Genomic DNA, 20,170 nt, shown 5'->3' on the forward strand with positions numbered 1-20,170 from the left:
GCCACGTGTGGGGGCCAGTGGGAGGTCGGTGAGGGGCGTGGGGACTCTGCCTGTCCCTTCACTGTCAGGAGGGGCGAGGCAGACAACTCCGTTACCCTCCGAATGCGTACACGTTGCGGGGTGGGGGTAGAGTGGGGGAACGGACAGGCTTCCGATGTGCGCACGGGGACATGGGCCCCGAGAAGAGAAACGAATTCCAAATGAACCCAGCCTGTGGACGGAGGGAGGGGGTCTGAGCTCGAAGGCTGGTGCTGACACTTACAGCCCTGTGCCCTGGAGTGGCTTATCCGGCCTCCTGAGGCTTCAGCCACTTTGCCTGTAACGTGAGGACCATAATCCCTAAGGCTTGAAGGACTGGGCAGGGACCGAGTGAGGCCACAAGGAGGTGGCTGGCATGGGGCGGGGGCTGGGCAGAGTGGCTGTCAGCACCACCGCCTCCAGGCAGCCTTCTTTCCCCCCGTGGATGTGGACATATCCAGCGTTCAGTCTCTTCTGGGTCATGTCTTACTTTGGAACTGCTGATTTCTTTCTTGAAGTTTCCCCCTCAGGAAGGCTTACACAAATCCAGGGCTGGAGAGGGCTCGCACTTCCTCAGGGGTCCGCTGTTTCTGACTGCTCTTAGACTTAGGAAGAAAAAGAATGTACAACAAAGCTGCCAGAGACACTTGGATCGTCTCTGATGCCCAGAGGCAGTGTGTGAGGCCCTCAGCTGACGGGGAGGGGGTGCAGGGACTGCAGGCTCCCGACCGCCAGGCCCAGAGCCACCCCGGGGGCCGGGGGCCGGCACGCTGGCTGTTTCTTTTCCCTAGAACACTTCCTGATTCCCCAGGACCGAACACAGGTACCTGTCAGCGGTCAGAGCGCCTTCTGTTTTTGTTCTTACTGGAAGGGAGAAGGTGAGGGGTGAGGGAAAGAGGGAGCTGCGGCGGGCCGCTCTCTCCTGCAGGCAAAGCCAAAGGCCATCCTCTGAGGCCGGGAGAGCCCGGTCCTGCTCACCTCACCACCTACCACCTGGCAGAGAGTGCGGTCACCAGGTGCTGGCGTGGAGTGGCTCAGTGTCCTTGGGAGACCCCTGCAGGATATGGGGTGGGGCTGGGGGGGGCTTCAGGAGGGGAGGTGGGAGGGTCCAGGAAGGCAAAGGCCAGGTCCAAGGCTGTGGAAGCAGCAGTGCACAGGGGCTGACCGGCTGGGTGGGCCTGGGGGCTCTCTTCGTGAGGCCAGGACACAAGAGTTTGGTCACCCTCCTGTCAGAGAACAGGGGAGCGTGGAGGGATATCCCTAAGCCAAAAGTCTCCTGCCCTGAGCGCGCTCCGTGAGGATTCCATACACCTCCTCCTACATGGCAGAAATCCTGGCTGATTAATCCTAGCCCTCCTCTGAGGTCTAGGCAGGAAGAGAGGACAGAGATCTGTGTGAGTATTGGGCAAGAGCATCATGAAACTCCCTAACTGGAGGGAAAGCTGGTGGAGAAATGCCTGGACCCAGGGGGCTATGTAAATTCTTTGTTGGCTTTTGAAAAGTCTATGTGTTGCTGTAGAAACTGCATTTAAGCCCGACACCAGGGGACTGAGAGATGCTGAGCAAGGCTGCCACGGGCAGGGGGCAGAGCTTGACCTTTCCTAGTGGGTCCCCCTGGCATAAACTCTTGACACTGAAATGTGGTGGCACTTAGTGCGGTTATGTCATATTATTTAAAAATTGACCTTCGCAAAACTCTCCTCACAAACCTTGTTGGAAACCGGCTGGCCCGGAAAAACGAGAGGGCCAGTGGAAAGTAAGGACTAACGAACGGACAAGCAGGACACAGAGACATGAGGTGTGCACGTGCACAGAGGGGCGGCCGTGTGAAGAGACAGTGGGTGGGCAGCCGCCTGCAAGGCCAGGACCCTGACCCGGGACTTGCAGTCTCCAGAACCGTCCCGAGCACTGTTCTGAGGCACCTTCCCTTAAGCAAAGACAGTCCTGCTTCCAAAGTCTCACTTTCCTGGTCCTTTCAGCAGAAGGCACCAGGGCCCAGCACCCAGTGAGCACACAGGAAGTAAAGGTGAGGCCTACTCACTGTTCGGGCACGTTAGGGTTGAGGGAGTCCGTCTCGGTGGGCGTCTCAGGCAGAGAGGAGCCCGACTCCTGGATCTGGCACAGCTCCTCATCAGTGATGATGTCAAACGCGGCATCGTCCGGCTGCCTGCAGTCCGCGTCCACACCTGGGCCACAGAGGCGGATGGGGAGAGGAGAGACACGTGCAGTTACACACAGGACGGGGAGGGGGGTTGCTGGGAAGTGAGGGGCTGCGGCTGTGTGAGAGGGGCCACCAGGACACGTTCTGAGTGCCTGCTCAACCCACAGCTACTCTGTCTGGAGGAGAGAGAAATGGCTGCTGGGACATTCCAGAAAGCAGTGGGGACTATGGGGGAAACCGAACATATGATTCAAGAGATTTCTTTGAAGCTCCTCAGTTGGGCCTTGAAGAGATTCAAGCTCTCAGGCCGCTTGGGTGGCTCAGTTGGTTGGCCATCCAACTTCGGCTCAGGTCATGCTTTCACAGTTCGTGGGCTCGAGCCCCACGTCGGGCTCTATGCTGACAGCTCAGGGCCTGGAGCCTGCTTCAGATTCTGTGTCTCCCTCTCTCTCTGACCCTCCCCTGCTCACGCTGTCTCTCTCTGTCTCAAAAATAAATAAACAACAAAAAAATTTAAAGAAAAAAGAGATACAAGCTCTTACATATTCTCTGAGGCCTCTTATTCAGAGGGAAAAAACGTGTCAAAACCTCATCAGGAAAGACCCTAACAGAAAAATAAAAACACTTCTGTGCTGCTGAATCCTTGCTTTCCAAAACACAAACACGACTGATTATCCAGAAACCAAGATTCTGTCTGGATCCTGTGTTTCCACCTCCATCCACTGGGGAATGGAAAAAACCCTCCTGCTCGAGGTGGCAGTGGCCACTGTGCTTCTCCCTGGGGGACTTGTGTCTCACTTTGCAGGCCATTAAGTAGGAAGGACGCAGCATGAACATTCTGTGCCGGCCACCCACCCGCACGCACTCCCCTGCATATGGCATGGAAAATGTGATGGCAGGCCTGAGGCCAAAGAAGGAAAGATAGAAAAAAGACAGAAAGAAATACAGATAGACGAGAAGACAGGAAACATCAGAAATCAAAACAAGTGACCTCAGAACTCTGGCACAGTGCCATCCTCTGTCATCGCTGGAACACCTGCCTGTGAGTCAAGATGGGAGATTCCTAGACTGCTAAGAGCGAGCAGTTCAGGTGAACTCTGAGTTTCCAGCTAGCTCTGCTACAGGGCTAGTGGGACAGGCTGTGCATAATGTAGGGCTTGAGACACAGGCTGAAAAAGGAGACCAGAGACTGGCTCAGCCACACTTCTGAACCTGCTTTCTGGGCTGGCAGAGAGAAGGAAGGAGGATGAGAAAGGAAGGGGCAATGAACATCAGGTGCCCCAAATGAGAGAGATCCACTGAGAGAAATCAAAGACTTAAATAAATGGAGAACTATACCATGTTCATGGATTGGAAGACTCAATTTTGTTAACATGTCAATTCTCTCCAACCTGATCTAGAGACTCAATGCAATCTCAATCAAAATTTCCTCAGGATTTCTTGAAGAAGTTGACAAACTAAATTCTAAAATTTACATGGATACAGGAAACCAACAAAATCCCACAGGAGAAAACAGGCAGCAACGTCTATGACCTCAGCCTCAGCAACTTCTTACCAGACATGTCTCCAGGAGCAAGGGGAAACAAAAGCAAAAATGAACTACTGAGACATCATCAAGATAGAAAGCTTCTGTACAGTGAAAAAAACCAACAAAACTAGGCAACTGATGGGATGGGAGAAGATATTTGCAAATGACAGATCTCATAAAGGGTTAGTATCCAAAATCGATAAAGAACTTACGAAACTTGACAGCGCCCCCCAAAACTAATCCAGTGAAGAAGAAATGGACAGAAGACATGAACAGACACTTTTCCAAAGAAGACATCCAGATGGCTAACAGACACATGAAAAGATGCTCAATATCACCATGGGAAATACAAATGCAAACCTCAACGAAATACCACCTCACACCTCTCAGAATGGCTAAAATTAACAACTCAGGAAACAACAGATGTTGGTGAGGATGCAGAGAAAGGGGAACCCTCTTGCACTACTGATGGGAATGCAAACTGGTGTAGCCACTCTGGAGAACACTATGGAGGTTCCTCAAAAAAGTAAAAATAGAACTACCCTCCCATCCAGCAATTGCACTACGAGGTATTTATCAAAAGGACACAGGAGTGCTGATTTGAAGGGGCACATGCACTCCAATATTTTAGCAATGCTATCAATAAAAGCCAAATTATGGAAAGAGCCCAAATATCCATTGACTGATGCATGGATAGGAAAGATGTGTGTGTTAGTGTACATACACATCTATATACCTTCTTTGAAAGAAGGTAAAAAGAGAGGGTTTTGGTTGGAAAAAACGTATCTGTAAAACACCTATCTAAGAAATAGGTTCTATCCACAATATATAAAGGACTCTTGAAATTTAATAAAGAAAAATTAAGGGGTGCCTGGGTGGCTCAGTGGGTTAAATGTCTGACATCGGCTCAGGTCATGATCTCACAACTTGTGAGTTCAAACCCCGTGTCAGGCTCTGTGCTGGCAGCTCAGAGCCTGGAGCCTGCTTCGAATTCTGTGTCTCCCCCTCTCTCTGTCCCTTCCCTGCTCCCATGCTCTCTCTCTCAAAAATAAACATTAAAAAAAATCGATTAAAAAAAAATTAAAAACGTGGTTGAGGAAGATACAGTAATGCTGCGTTCACAGTGCATCCGCCATCCCTGAGCGGCTCTTTGTACCCAGATACACAACGGAGTCTGCCAACCTCCCTGACGATCCGGTTAAACAAAAGAGGAACTAACGGTATTTCTGAAGGCTGGCTGACCTGCCTCCAGGCAGAGGCCAAGGAGGAGCCCAGAGGGACCGGCCACAGGAGGTGGGGCTGCCTGAGCCCCACCCAGACTCACCCCTGCCCCCTGCCCCTGCCATGTCAGCCCTGCCTCCCCGGCAGTCCACGGGCCCTGAGAGGCCTTGGAGCAGGAGCCGCAGGAACCGGATCCCTCTTCCTCTTCCTGAGCAGAGTGAGGGGCCCAGAGACCACTGCCTTCTTGGCCACCGAGAGACAGCACGAGCCACAGGGAGAAGGTGAAGGATGTGGTTTCCACACACAGCTCCTGGCCCTAGGCCGCTCCGCTGGGAGGGCTGGGTCATCGGGGCTGAGGCTCTGGGGACAGTACTTTCCAAGGTGTGGAGGACGTCCCACTGGTGGCATGCTGAGTTAAGAAGTACACAGACCTGGCGTTAAATAATGCTGACTCATCTCAGGAGAGTTACTCCCTTTTCAACTCTGTTTCAATCCTAACTCCATAAAAACAAAGTCTCAAATTGGTGGAATGCATTTTTAGCGCATCTTTAACCCCCAAGTCTGGAAACCACTGAATTAAGCTGACCAGCCACAGTGTGGCAGGGGAGGGGTGGTGCCTAAGAACACGGAGGGCAGGGGCGGGAGCCTGACCTGGGGCTCCGGCGGCCTGGGGCCCAGCTCGGGCCGGCGACAGCACCGGGCTGGGCTCGCCCTGGCTGGTGCCCGAGCTGGCGCTGTCAGGGGAGCCGGGGCCGTCACTGAACTTCTGGAAGCAGGCGCGGCAGCAGCGCTCCTTCTTGCCACCGGGCTTCGTCAGGACGTAGTTGTTGCAGCAGTAGTAACAGAAGATGCGGCCGCAGACCCTGGGGTGGGACAAGCACAGGCTTGAGGACGCTGTGCCTGGGCCTCGCGGTCTGCTCGGCACCAGGACCGGGCTCTGGGGGCCACACGGCTCTCGTCACGCGTGGCTTCAGCCCCGCTGTGGAGTGTGGCTTCATGGTCAGTTTGGTAAGATTCCGATTAAAGCCATCCTGACAAGCCCACTGGGAGGCCACGTTCTACTTCCTAAGGTCCCGGGAGGCAGGGGATAAAGTATGTGGCTGAGCCCACCTCTGTGACACCCGATGTGGGGGTTCAGAGGCTCGAAGGGGCCACAGGCCCTGATGAGTTTCCACCTGCCTGGGCCCCCATGGAGATTTACTTCTGCCTACCCCTCTTTGGGCCCTAGGAGGGTCTCTGCCATCTGTCCCTGCAGCAGAGCTTTAGCCCCACCCGCTGCATCCTCTCTGGTCCCGGTAGGCTGAGGGAGGCTGATGTTTGCTGGTCTCCGGCTGCTCCACAGCCCTGTGGGTCCCCTGACTGCCCACACCCCCGTATCAAACCTCTTCCCCTTCAGGGATCCCTGCGCGTCCTGCCAGGACCCCTCTGGATACACCCCCCGGCCCGGCTCCCTGAAGACCAGGTGGCCACGTGCTCCTCCTGGATGACACCCACCAGCGATGCCGGTCCAGTGCTGGCCCCGCCCACTGACCTGCAGTGGTGCCGCCGCACCATCCAGCTGAACTCCCGCTTACAGTCGTGACAGTGGCTCGCCTCCGCGTCCCCGAGCCACCTCTCCTCAGCACTGAGCTTCTGCTGGAACTCCAGGGCATCAGACTTCTGCCAGAGAGCATCCTTGTCCCTGGGATAGGGCCACATCAGAAACAGAGTAGGATGCATGAAAACAGCAGGGTGATCCCGCAATCATGCCCAAAGACTGAATCCAACTTTCCCAAGACATGGAAGGAAAATTCATGTTACTTGGGAACACTTGTCTGTGCCCCGCATTGGTCCCAGACTCAGCTGACGACACGCAGGTGCAGGCAGAGGAGACCGTGATGCACGTACAAGGTCCGGGAACCGCAAAGAGCTGCCGGCACCCACACGGGTTACTCACTGAATAGGGCTCAAAAGGACACTGTGCACAGTCACCTGGAGTTCAGGGTGTCACAGGCTGTCACAGTTATATGACAGCCAGTGTGCTGTGAGCCCAAGGACCTCAGATGTACTGCCCACAGGAATCGTAAATGTATCAGAAACCTTTTTGTTTTAATGTCCTGCTTAGGGAACAAGCAATCATTGGAGAAGATCAAAGATGCCATTGTCTGAAAATCTGGTGGGATGTTCATTTCCCTTCCTCCTCAGAGAGACGCTATGCACTCCAGTAAGCATGACTGGGAGAACAGGAGGGCGTCTTAGAAAGGTCTGGCAGTGTCAGAGCGTGCCTGACGGGCAGGGCAGATGTGCACGGTGGCTTCGGATTGCTGCGACCACAGCTTCTGGCCTGGGAAGGGTTTGTTCTTTCCTAGATGGAACCCCAGCCATCATCCTAAGGTGAAGGCAGCCCTAGCAGCACCTGAGTCCCAAAGTAACACCAGAGCCACTGAGGTCCTGTGAGAAAGTGACCCCATCACCAGAACCGGACTCCACATCCACAGCCTCTCCCCTTAAATACAAAAGCCAGGACATGGGACTGACTGGCTCTTCAGGGTGTGTGAGATTTTCCAGAAGACTCATGCCCCCGACTGGCATCGCCCTCCCTGTGGGTCTCCAGCCCACCCCTCTGTCCCCAAGAGCTCAGGGACCATTCCCTGGCATGTGGGAACACTGTCATGACCGGGGCTTTTCCATCACATGCCTCAGAGGTCATAAATGCCCTGAGTTCCAAATCTGCAAAGTGATGTCACGTGGGCAGAGGTTTTACATTTCCCAATCAGCTGTAATTTCGTATCACCACTTTGCAACCCCAAATGGCTTAGGCGTGGCTGCTAATACTGCAGAAAACGGACTAATCGAATCTTACGTGGGCTCTTGAAGGAAAGCTCCGAACTGTAAACCGATGCTCTGAAGCGTTGTTGAGAAATTTTTCAATCTGGGTCTGAGCAAGCCTTTAGCAGAGCAGTGGTTCTCCACTCTAGCTCACTGATGCCTGGGGTTCGCTCCCAAAACTCCAGTTTGGTTGGACAGGGGAGGGTCTGGGCATGCGTGTCATTTTAATCCCTCCCCTAGTGACTGCAGTGTGCAGGTAGGGTTGGAGTCACGGCGCTCGTTCCGCCAACAGTTTACAGGAAGTGACAAAGATTGGGACAACATGTGACGTGACGCTGTGGAGACTGGCAAAATCCAGGCGTGGGAACCTCTCCTGGATGAATGACCTAGCTTCCTCAAAAGTAAATCGCAAACAAGAAAAAAAAGTTGGAGAGACGGTGGCCAAATCGCAGACTAAGTAAGAGATCTAACATGCCACCATGAGACGTCTGGATCTAATCCAGATCCTCATTAGAAAAAACCATAAGGCAGTAGGAAAAGTCTGAAACTGACTAGACGCTAAGGATACTGGGGACCATAGCACGGTGATGACAATGTAGTGGCACGAAGCAGAGAGCTCTGTCTTAAGAGAAGCCCGTACTGAAATCTTTGGAGGGGAAACAATGTATCCGGAATTTGCAACAAAACCTGGGGTGGTGAGGGACGCGGTGGGACTCGGGACGGAGCGAGCGAGCCTGGCCGCCAGGTCGCAGATGCTGACGCGGGTGGCAGTCACTTCGGGTGCCCTGTGCCGGCCTGTTTTTGTACATTTGCAAACTTCCATATGAAAAAGTTAAGATTTTAGGGGGGCCTGGGGGGCCCAGTTGGTTGAGCATCTCAATTTTGGCTCCCTCTCTGCCTCGCAACATAAACTTAAATAAAAAAGTATTTTAAAAAAGTTAAAAAAAATTTTTGATCGACTCTCCAACTTGAAAAGTCAGGCCAATTTCACGTAAAAATCCAGACTTGCACCTTCGCAGAGGTGAGGCCATCTGGCAAGCTGGGCCCGACGCCCGTGGGGCACCCTGTGGCAGGTGCAGAGCGGGCATGTCCCCACGTCTCCTGGGCTCCACTTGTGCACTGACGATGGCCGTCGGCGGCCTGCAGGTACGGGAGTCTGGGAGGCCTGGTGCTGGGGAAAGTGGGATGGAGAAGGGGAAAAGGGCTTGTGAAAGACAGACAAGGGGATGGGGAGAGTCCTAAGGGAACAGGACATCACTGTCGCTCTTGTGGCTACGCACAGAGATGTGAAAAATGATTCCTCGGAAAGTCAGCTGAGCGCTGGTGGGAACAGTGAAATCTCGTACGCGGCTGCCGCGGGTCCGAGCAGCCCCTGTCCATGTGGGAGGCCTCAGCAACACAGCACAACGGACACGGACCCCTTTCCCGGGGAGAGACCTTTCAAGAACAGCTACGTTTCTTTAAGGAGAAACCCAGCTAGGGTTGGGGGCCAGGGGTAGGGGCAGGGGGGGGCTCGCCCTCGGCTCTCACCTGAGCAGCTCGATCAGCCGCTCCTCCAGGTACTGCTTGGTTCTATTCAGGTCATCCAGGTCCGCGAGCATCTTCTGGTCACTCTTCTCCCGGTTCGTCACCTCCTGGCACAGTCTGCTGTAATACTCCTGGATTTTTGTTGTGGCTTTTTCAAGTTCCTTCTGGGTCCTGGTGAAGGGGTGGGGAGTTTACTGAGTAGCCCCGACTTCCGGCTTCCCCCAGGCCTCTGGGCTAACTCAGGCCTGGAACGAGGCCTCCCGCCATCCTCCGAGCCTTTTCCCCTCTTGGCGGGGGCGCCCCTTGGCACGACCCACTGGCAGGTTACGCATCACCCTGGCCTTCAAAACCCCCCTGGCACACCCAGACTCTTCACACACCAGCCCCCGTAGCAAATACATGGGCATTCTGGGAGGGCAGGTGACCTCAGGCTGCTGGGAGCACCTCAGGTGAGCTAACTGCACACCTTTGGTTTTCAGGCCAGGTGGCAGTTATGAGAGACGTTCCATGGGTGTGGCTCATGGACTGGGGCTGGGGGTGCGGTTTGCAAGAGGAAACCAGAGTCAGGACAGAAAGAACACAGGGGTAGCTCCCTCGAGGTGACCATGCAGACGAGGACCTGTCTCCCAGGTGTCTTTGGGGCTCTGTGCACAGGGTGGGTGCTGGGCACACAGCGGGCGCTCGATGTGCACTACCAGGCGCTGACCCTCAGGAGCTCTGTCCCCTTGTCCCCATCGTGCGCGGTCATCCTGCCCCTGCCTGCCCACCTGCGGCCCACGTGGCCCCAAGGGCAGTGGTTTCCCAGGGAGGTTCTGCACACCCCCAGGCCTGGCAAGGCGTTCACAGAAGCGCCACGAAATGGAGGGCCCTGCGGAGACTGACTAACCTGTGTCTGATCCAGCCTCCCCATGCCCGGTCTAAAGCTGTCGGCAAGTGGTTTACCAGACACTGGCCACTGAAAGGATCCCGTGGGTGTGCACATGTAGGCACACACATGTGCACGCGTGCGCGCACATACACACACACACACACACACACACACACACACACACACACACACACTGAATAAAGTAAAATCCAATCCTGGGCCGCCGGATTATGCCACACAGAGCAGCTGAAACACCTGCTCTGCGATCTTATAAATAAGCACTGTTCTGGCAGCGTTCCTGTACATGCCACCAACTTAGGAGGTTCTTGCTATTTTTATCGTCCTGTGAACACGCCTGGGTAGCCAGAGCCCTGCAGGGTCTGAACCCTGGAGGAGTCAGATGAGAAGAACGGTACTTCCAGGTTCCTGAATGCCTAACATGCTTTAGATCCCATGTTGGGCCTGGGCCCATCCTAGAAGCCGGGCAGTAGGAGGCGATGAGGGATAGCCAGAGAAGGTAGAGCCTCAGGACAAGCCGGTGTGCCAGTCTTTGCTGGGGGCACACAGGTAACTGGGTCCCAGCACCCCTGCAGGGCTGGCTCAGCCTCATCACCAAAGGGTGCCGCCCCCCTAAAGGTGAGGAGGCTCAGGGCAGCCACCGTCTGAGGTTAGAACAGTCACGATGGAGGGGGACAGCACCGCGTGCAGACACACACACACACATGTACCCTAACACGTGACCAGATAGAGTGCTCTGTCTGAGGACTTTTGCACGTGGTTGTGAAGGAAACAGACTCTTGAGCCAAATGGTTTGACCCACGTTCCTACCACCGTCACCGACGTGCTGTCTGACACCGGGAAAGTGACTGAACTCCTCTGAGCCTCACTTTCCTCATCTATGAAATGGGGATAAGATATCACTCCATCCTCAAAGGGATGGATGGGAGGATAAAAGGGGCACAAGGATGCGAAGTGTCTACACAGTGCCTGCCCCATTTGGGGTGTTATGTAAGTGTTTGCCATGTGCGTTACCGTTATCACGTCCTGGCTTTTATTTCATGCCAGTTCTCCCAAAGCACCTGCCGGAGCTCAGAAAAAGGTACCAGAAGAAAGGCTCTGCTGCCGTCCGCAGGGTGAGCAAGGCCGGCTGCCAGCCCTCCGCCGCACGCTTCTGGCAAAGCCCCTTCCGAGTCTGTGGCTTTTCTTGGAAAAGGTCTCCTTTAACCCGACCCAAGTGGCTGTTTCTATGTGACTGCACCAGATCCCCTGCCTCCCTGAGCCTCCACCGCTGGGACCGTGTCACTGACCTGTCCAGGCTCTCATGCAGGGCCGCCCCCTCCTCGTCCTTCTTCCGCAGGGCAGCCTGGCACTCTGCAAGATGCTTGCTGGTGCAGCTCAGCTTCTCCCCCAGCTCTGCCTGGGCGGCCTGGCACAGGACATTGGGGAAAAGATGCTTAGCCCATGAGAGCCTGTGCAGCAGGTCACGGAAGGGACCTCTCCGCCCCATCTGGCTGGGTCACCTCTAATTGGAGGGGGTTTTGTTTTAAGATCAAGAGCCCAAGAGTCTTTGTTCTGCATTGGTGGGGCGTGACACACCTGTTAGTAATTCTAGCCCCCAATTATTCACTGCCACGGAGCTTGGGGGGCCTCAGGAATCTGAATCTTGGAGGGGTGGCTCGGGGCGGGGATCCCCAAAGACAGTGATTTCAGCACCACCGCTGCTCCCCCTCGGTTCAGAACCACCAACTCAAGGCACCCCTGCAGAGATGGCTGAAGATAACCTGCTTCCCTCCTGCACGGCTGGCAGGAAACCTAACGTGGCCGTCCAGCAGGTGTGCGCCCAGGACGTCTACAGGGGTGAAAGCACGGGAGCTCTGGCCTGGGACTGGGAGTCTGGCAGGCAGCCCTCCTGACGGGTCCAGCGGAAAGCAAGCCAGGCCGTGCCCTGACATGCCCACACACTAGGGGTGGGGACGACTGGGCAGAGGCGGGCACCCCAGGCTTCCCTGGTCAGCACACTCCCCGGTGCCTACCTTCAGCTTGGCCACAGTCTCCTCGGTGGCCTGCAGCTCCCGGCCTCGCGCCTCAAGCTGGGCCCTGAGGCTCCCGCACTCCTCACTGGCAGTCTGGAGATGAGGAGAGACGGGTCGTGAAAGCGGGGGTCCTGACAACAGGAGACACCCTCAGCCCCATTCCCCCGCATGGGTGAAAACAAGCTACCTCTTTCTTTTGCACCAAACTCAAGAAGCTTTGGGCTTCATTGGGGACAACATCTTTTCAAGCTTACTGAGAAACTGAGTTTGGTCCTCAAACCTAGGGCTTAATGTCTGCAAGGAGAAAAGTGCCACACGGAGCAGCACAGGATGGGTGACACAGCGCCAGTGGCACATCTGTAGAAAAGCTAAGAGTTGTGTCTAAGAGTGAGTGCAGGCCCTGGTGCAAACGAGCAGGCGAGACGCTCTGGAAGCTGAGCCCCACGGCCCTCCTGCTTGTGCCCTGGGTGGCAGCCACTAACCCTTTTCCTCTGTGCAGCACTGAGGGCACATGGGAGCCACAGCCTATCCCAAGGGCCTTGTGATAAACAGAGCCAGTTTCCTACCACAGTGCCTGTCATTGGGATGGCACCTGACAGGCCAGAAAAGCCACAGACAGGACTCATAGGACAGCTCCTGGTGACTGCTGCGAGGTGGTGATGAGGGCACTGTCCCTGAGATCTTCTGAGATTTCAAACGAAGCCTCCGGACTGCATTTGTAAACATCCTACTCTTTAAATGGTGGCTACGAGTTTTAAGCAGCCAATCTGTACGAGCCGAACCTGTCTGCAACCATCCTGAGTTTAGATTTCTGCACTAGGGCATCGCTCTGGACATGCGCCCCTAAAGCGTCTCGGGGGGCGAGGGGGTGCTGTGACCTAGACCTAGCCGTGGCTGCCCGGCCACCCAGTACATTCTTGGGCTATCACGGGCCACATGGCTGCAGACAGGCCTGTCTTCCCGTGGACCCATCGGGCTGCCGCGGGGTGGGGGATCGGGGTCCGGGCTGGGAGTACCTTCAGTCTGCTCTGGTGGTCCATGATCTCGGTGCTCAGCTGGAACTTGAGGGCGCTGAGCTCCTCATGGGCGGCCTCCTGGAGGCTCTGGGCCCGCTGCTCCGCCTGGGCCAGCTGGGCCTGCAGGCCGGGCAGGGAGCGGGCCGCCTCCTCGGCCACCTTCAGCCTCTCCTGCAGGCTGTCCTTGTCTCGCTGCAGCCCAGCCACTTGGTGCTCCAGGCCCTCCCGCTCCCTTGAGGCCGCCTCTCTGGCGTCCCAGAGCTCCTGGACGGCGCAGGCCAGGGCCTCCTCCGCCTGCCTCTTCTCCTCGAGCAGGGCGTGGGGCTCGGCTGGGCCTGCACCCGCCTCGGGCGGCTGCTCCTGCGCCTCGGCCTGTCCTGGTGGGGCTTCCTGGGAGCCGTGCTCGGCCTGGGACTGCGCCTCCTCGGCCCTGTTGTCCCGCGGTGCCACTTCGCGCGCCAGCTCCTGCCCCGGGGCCCTCAGGAGGGCTTCGTTCTGCTCCTGTAGCTGCTGCACGAGGGCCCTGTGCTCCCTCAGAGCAGCTTCAGCCTCGCTCAGCTGGCCCTGGACCTTATCCTGGTCCCCCAGGGCTGCCTGGAGCTCGGCCTGAAGGTCGGGCGCCCTGGCCTCCCCCTGCCGGGCCTCTGACTGGGCCTGACCTGGGGCCTGCTGGGCCCCCGGGTCCAGGGGTGCGGCGTCTTCAGGCAGGCCGAGCCCCTGCCGGCCTTTCTCTGCGGTCAGGGTCTCAATCAGCTGGGTCTGCTGGTGGCACCGGCTCTCAAGAGCCTTGAGCTCCCTCTCCTGGGCCTCTGCTCGCTGCTGGCACTCCCCCACCGCCTCCCGCAGCTGCTGGCATTCGGCCTCTTTCTCCGCCACGCGGGCCCTCATGATCTCCTTGGCCTTCTGCACGGCCAGCAGGCTCGCCTCCATTTGGTTTCCCATGTGCCGGATGCAGGCCTGCTCAGACTGCAGGGAGGCCAGGGAGCCCCGGATAGCCGCCTCCCGCTGCTGCAGTGCCTCATAGTCGGCCTGCAGGGCCTGTAGCTTGCCCTCAAGGAGCTGGTTGCGCTCGAGCACTTTCTGCAGCTCCTGCTCCAGCTCCACGCTGGCCTGCTGGGGCTTCTCCTCCTGCTGGTTCCCTCGCGTCTTGGGCTCACCTGCCTGGCCCCCCTGGGGGCTGCTCGGGCCTTCCTCAGGCCTCTCGGAGGCCGGCTGCGGGGTGGAGTCCGGGGACCCCGGCTGCCCGGCCAGCTGCTCCAGTGCCCTCACCTTCTGGCTCAGGCGGTCCCTGTCGTAGGCGAGCAGCTGCTTCTGCTCCTCCAGGTCGCACCCATGCTGGTTCAGCTGTGCCCACTGGGCCTCCAGGGCCTGCAGCTGCCGGGCCAGCGCCTGGGCCTCCTGCTCCTGCAGCTGCTTCTCCTGCCTTGCTTCTGCCAGCTCCTCCTCCAAGGAACTCAGACGGGCCAGGGACTGGTGTAGCTGTTGCCGCAGCTGGGCTGCTTCCTGCCCCTTCCCGGACAGCACCTCCCGGAGCGGTGCCACTTCAGCCAGCTGGCGCTCCAGGCCAGCCCGGGCCTCCTCCTTCAGCCGCAGCTCCTCGGCCAGCTGCTCCAGCTGGGTGCACTGCTGCCTGCTGAGCTCCTGGGCCTCGACGCGCTCGGTCTCCAGGGCCCGCAGCTTCTCCACCAGCTCCTGGGTCCCCAGGCCCGAGTCCCCGAGGAGGGGCTCCCACTGCCCCCGAACGTTCTGAGCCGGTTCTGCGGCGCCCGGCTGGTCCGGGATGTTGGCTAAATGCGGGTCCCTCCTGTCCAGCGAGTCAGGTGCGGCCTCGAGCTCCTGGGCCAGGGGCCGCAGCATGGACTCGAGCTGCAGCAGGGCTGTGCGGGAGTCCCCCGGCTTCTCCGCCACCCCCAGCTCCACCGCCCGCAGGCACCTGCGAAGCTCCTCCGCGGTGGCCTCCTGATGCTTCTGAAGCTGAGCATTCACACTAGCGAGGCGGGCGCTGTCCTCAGCGGCGGCGCGGCCCCGCTCCCTCTCCGTCCGCAGCTGCTCTCCCTGCAGGCCGATGGCCGCGCGCAGCTCCTGGTTCTCTTGGTCCAGCTGGCGGAGCTGCTCCTGCAGCTGCTTCTCCCGCACCTCCAGCTGGTCCAGCTCCAGGCGCATCTCATCAAAGCCCTCCAGCGCCTCGTTGTTCAAGGGGCTGTTCAGGTCAAAGCTGGAGACTGGCTCCTGAGTCTGGGGAGGGGGAAAAAAACGCAAGTGGCTTTGGCTTGTCCTGGGAACAGCTTTTGAGTTTAATGAGAACTAAAGCCAAAACAGCAATTACAGGAGGTAAAGTGTGTCCATTGAGCTAGCCGAAGGGCTAGAAGCGCTGAGCTAGAAGCATCAGCCACAGGCGGTCAGGGCACATCCTAAAGACACAACGCCACACACGTGAGCTCACCTGGGGCCTCGGAACCCACGTGTCCCATCCAGCCCCCCATAGCTCTGGGAGCATAATGGACACCGGCGCTTAGATTCATGAAGTTACACCAAAACTCCCATTCACCACTGCCCCAGACCCACAACCCCTGTTGTGACTCAACCACAAAACAGAGTTAAAGCTCCGTCTATTCTCCATTCCGACTGCTTTTCCTATTTCTATGTTTTGTTTTTGTTTTGATTAACTGCACTGCTCTCTCCTATAACTACATGCAGCTATGACACATTCACTTTCTGACACCGTTAGCAAAACTAACCCTACCCACGAACGCTGACTGAGTACCTACGGGTCTACGTCTAGCCCAGAAGCGCTGTGCGTGCGCTCTGTCACTCAGTCTGCAACATCACCTCAAGAGCTACGACGACTTTTATGACCCCCATTTTCTGGATGAGAACGCTGAGGTTTTGAGAGGGGGAGTGGTCTGCTCAGGGTCATACAACTCGTGGGGGACAGTTAGTGTTTGACTCTGCTGCTTTTAACCCAAGTGCCAAAGTGCTCGCTTTAAAATACTTTAAAGGCTTTGGGACACCTTGGTTGGCTCAGTCGGTTAAGCATCTGACTTTGGCTCAGGTCGTGATCTCGTGGTTCGTGGGTTCGAGCCCCACATCTGGCTCTGTGCTGACAGCTAGCTCAGAGCTGCCTGGAGCCTGCTTCGGATTCTGTGTCTTCCTCTGTCTCTGCCCCCACCAGCCCTGCTCGCGCTCTTCCAAAAATAAATAAATAAATATTTAAAAAAAAAATAAAATACTTTAAACACTTCTAACAAAATCTAATCTCTAAAAGGCCTAAATTCTCTTGAGTTTATAAAAACCCGGGCTATAGGAAGCATAGGGTATAACTGAGGGTTTACACTGCTCGGGCTGGAACAAAAGGTGTGTGAGAACATGGCCCCGCGAGGCAAGCAGAAAGGACCCACGCTGGCTGACGCGGTGCGGGGTGGGGGGCTTTCTGGCATTACCTGCAGGTAGGTGCTCACCAGGCTGCTCATGCTGGAGCTTCGGCTGGGGGGTCTCCACAGGAAGGCAGGGGAGCCGGCGGGGAGCATCCTCCTGTGGGGCCGTGGAACAGACAAACCGGGTCAGAGCAGGAAATACACGCATGCACGCGCGCGCGCACACACACACACACACACACACACACACACACACACGGGGGCCTTGGCTGTCACAAGGCAGGGCCCTCCCAGATAAAGTGTAAAGGCAAAACCCATCAGCTTCTGCCAAAGGGCAGATTTACATGGGTCTGCAGTGGACAAACTCCACTGCTAAGTTTAAACATAAGGCGTCTCCAGCTGCTACCAAAAAAGAACTAAATGAACGTATTATTTCCCAATTTTTGTCTTAAATTTTTCTCAAATCTTTGGTGCCTGTCATAGTGTGCTCAGGCAAGAATTACCAATGGATGCTAAAACGAATAGGTGGAGAGTTAGAAAAAAAAATGGGGTAACAGCCTCGTCATAAAGTATGGTCCCATAAGAAACATGCTGATTACTTGGGGCGCCTGGGTGGCTCAGTCCATTAAGCGTCTGACTTCAGCTCAGGTCATGATCTCACAGCTCGTGAGTTCGAGCCGCCCGTCAGGCTCTGTGCCGACAGCTCAGAGACTGAAGCCTGCTTCAGATTCTGTGTGTCCTTCTCTCTCTCTGCCCCTTTCCCCACTCTCAAATAAACATTTAAAAAATAATAAAAATAGGGGCGCCTTGGTGGCTCAGTCAGCTGGGTGTCCCACTTCAGCTCAGGTCATGATCTCACGGTTTGTGGGTTCGAGCCCCATGTTGGGCTCTGTGCTGGCAGCTCGGAGCCTGGAGCCTGCTTCAGATTCTGTGTCTCCCTCTCTCTCTCTGCTCTCCTCCCACTATGTCTCCCCCCCACCCCCCACCAAATAAATAAGCATTAAAAAAAATAAAAAGAAACACACTGATTATGAAGGGAGACACAGTAACTCTAGGGAGAGCTGGTAAACACCAGAAGACCTAATAGTTACAGTTAGCCACTCTGGTAATGAAACAAAACAACATCACGTGTCTCTACGATGTGCTGAGGAGGACACAACACTTGGGGCATTCCCACCGGAAGTGCTTACCCTGAACCCCACAATGAGGACAGGCGAGGGAAACGCCAATGAAGCAACATTTTACAAAGTAACCAGCCTGTGCTTTCCCAAGAAGTCTACACTATCAAAGACAAAAACAGGGAAACTGCCGCAAGTTCAAGAAGATCAGAGAGACCTGGCATCAACTGCAGCACGTGTTTCTGGGCTGGCTCTTGGATTATAAAAGACGTTATCGGGATAATTCCTAAAATCTGGATAAGGCCCATAAATCAGCAGCATGGTGTCAACGTTAATTTCCCAATCTTCATAACTACACTGAGGTCATGTATGAGGGTGTCCTTGACGTTAGGAAATACACCATGAGGACTTAGGAATGGAGGGGAATGGAGTCTGTAACTTACTCTCAAATGGCCCAGGAAACAGACCGACATGTACTAATAAAGAGAAAGAATGCTAAAAACAGTTGCAGTAAAATACTGGTAATAGGGGAAATCAAGGCCAGATGAACACTTGGTGGCAATTTGGGGGCAACTTTGCTGGAAATTATGAAATGATTTAAAAAGTTTTAAAAAGGACATGTACAGCGAACACGGGAGAATGTGAGCTGTTTGATCTTGGGGGTTGGCCCATGGGCATCGAGTACTTTTCTCTATGTAGAAAATATTTCCTAACATAAAATATAAAAACTGACATTTAAAAAAAATCTGTATCAACAGAACGCAAAACAAAGAACACCGGACTGGAGGTGAACTCGAGTCTGGGACCTCGGCGCCAGGGGCAGGTGCTCGGCTGTCTGAGCCTGTCCCCTCCCATCTCCCTCTTGGAGGGGCATGTGAGCACCAGTCACACTGGTAACAGGTGCAAATCCTGCAGCTTTTCCAGCAACCCTTGCACGGGTGAGCTGCACCTCTCTGTCCCCGCGGCCTGCAAGCCAGCAAGAACACAACCAGGAAAGAGCCCACTGGCCCCGCCACAGGCCGCCCCCAAGTTCCTTAACACACTTCGGAAACCTCGGGTTTTGCATACGCATCTCCACTGACTCATTTCCCACCTGGCTGGTGGGGAGAGTTTCGGGTTGGAGCCTTCAGATGTTATCGTGTGTCGCAAAGTCTGTAAAACCATCAGGGCCTGGAAGCTGCCCAAGCTTTATGTAATTTACTGACCCAGCTGCTTGCAGGACTCCGTGGGGCCACCTTGAGGATGTCAATTCCCCCGCCCCGGTCTCTGCAACCGAGCGATTCTTCAAGGTTACCTGGCGAACGTCGGCCAGGCAGCGTCCAAATCGTAGCCCCTGGATGCCAGGTCAAACTGGACCTCGGTCAGCTCGTAGAGCTGGCCCACGATGTCCGAGCTCAGCTTTGGTTTCAGAAAGGGGCTTCGGGCGTAGTACCAGTCACTGCAGGGAGACACAGGGAGGGACTCAGCGCAAGAGGAACAAAGGTTAGGGAAAGGCGGAGTCTGATACGGCTCTGCCTTCACAAATTCTAACTCAGGTCACTCGTGGGTTAAATTCAGACAGACAGACAAACGGACACACACACCAATTTGATCTGCTTTCAAATGCGCTTGCTCTTCTTCAAGGAAATTGCTGGGATGAACTAGATGCGTATTTGTTTCTTATTTACGTCCTATTTTCCCAAAAAGGATAGGAGAAAACTTCACTCTCAGTTATTTGCCAGGGAAGGGACAGTTGTGGGGGAAAGAACTCCTCTTTGAAACATAACCTTCCTCTTCTAGTCCTTCTAGAGAACTCAACAACAGGACGGTAAGCTCACGGCTCAGTCCTGTCCAGACACCAACTTTAAGCCGAGAAACAAAGTATCTGCACTTGGAGGTGCTGGTGGTTTCACTTCACAGGGAGCGAGAAGAATTTAAAAAGGCCACACTGAGGGCTGCCTGGGTGGCTCAGCGGGCACAGCGGGCTGAGCGGCCAGCTCTTGATCTCAGCTCAGGGCACGATCTCGCAGTCTGTGAGTTCGGGCCCCGTGCCGTCGGGCTCTGCACTGATGGAGCAGAACCTGCTTGGGAGTCTGTCTCTCCTTCTCTCTGCCCCTCCCCCACTTGCGCTCTCCATCTACAGCTCTCAAAATAAATAAACATTCACGCTTTTAAAATAAATAAATAGATAGGCCGCACTGATGAGTGTAAAGACGTCTGTGAAGTGAGACACATTGGAAGTCAAGCTGCTTGTGACAGCTCTTACCAGTCACCTAGCACAAAATAACCTTCAAACCAAACGTGAGAAGATTCTCAATGCACATGAATTCACGAAGCCCGTCACAGGCACAAGAAACACATCTTTATGCAAATCAACCTTAAAGGTGACAAATAAAACAGCATATTTCCCCCCGACCTTTTTTTTTTAATCCACAGGTGATTTCTTTGATCGACTGGAAGAACACTGCCTAGGAGGGGGAAGCGGGCTGGAAAAGGCTGCTGGGAAATCGGCAGGTTGT

At 55.5% G+C, this 20,170-nt stretch overlaps 1 protein-coding gene across 2 annotated transcripts in view; it reads right to left on the reverse strand.

The window, feature by feature from the left end:
* FYCO1 (FYVE and coiled-coil domain containing 1) overlaps nucleotides 1-20,170 on the reverse strand; it is a 68,381-nt gene that overhangs the window by 26,608 nt on the left and 21,603 nt on the right. Inside the window, exons 6-14 of one of the 2 annotated variants that reach the window (XM_029915853.1) lie at nucleotides 18,967-19,110; nucleotides 16,639-16,711; nucleotides 13,181-15,415; nucleotides 12,165-12,257; nucleotides 11,439-11,557; nucleotides 9,267-9,434; nucleotides 6,460-6,609; nucleotides 5,580-5,791; nucleotides 2,060-2,204 (exon numbers count right to left, since the gene is read on the reverse strand). In XM_029915853.1, coding sequence (XP_029771713.1) covers nucleotides 2,060-2,204; nucleotides 5,580-5,791; nucleotides 6,460-6,609; nucleotides 9,267-9,434; nucleotides 11,439-11,557; nucleotides 12,165-12,257; nucleotides 13,181-15,415; nucleotides 16,639-16,711; nucleotides 18,967-19,110 — 3,339 coding nt within the window. Of the gene's footprint in view, nucleotides 1-2,059; nucleotides 2,205-5,579; nucleotides 5,792-6,459; nucleotides 6,610-9,266; nucleotides 9,435-11,438; nucleotides 11,558-12,164; nucleotides 12,258-13,180; nucleotides 15,416-16,620; nucleotides 16,712-18,966; nucleotides 19,111-20,170 lie in introns of both variants that reach the window. The other variant, XM_029915852.1, reaches the window with a different exon arrangement.

This window comes from Suricata suricatta, chromosome 12 (assembly GCF_006229205.1).
Source record: "Suricata suricatta isolate VVHF042 chromosome 12, meerkat_22Aug2017_6uvM2_HiC, whole genome shotgun sequence".
Classification (NCBI taxonomy): Eukaryota; Metazoa; Chordata; class Mammalia; order Carnivora; family Herpestidae; genus Suricata; species Suricata suricatta.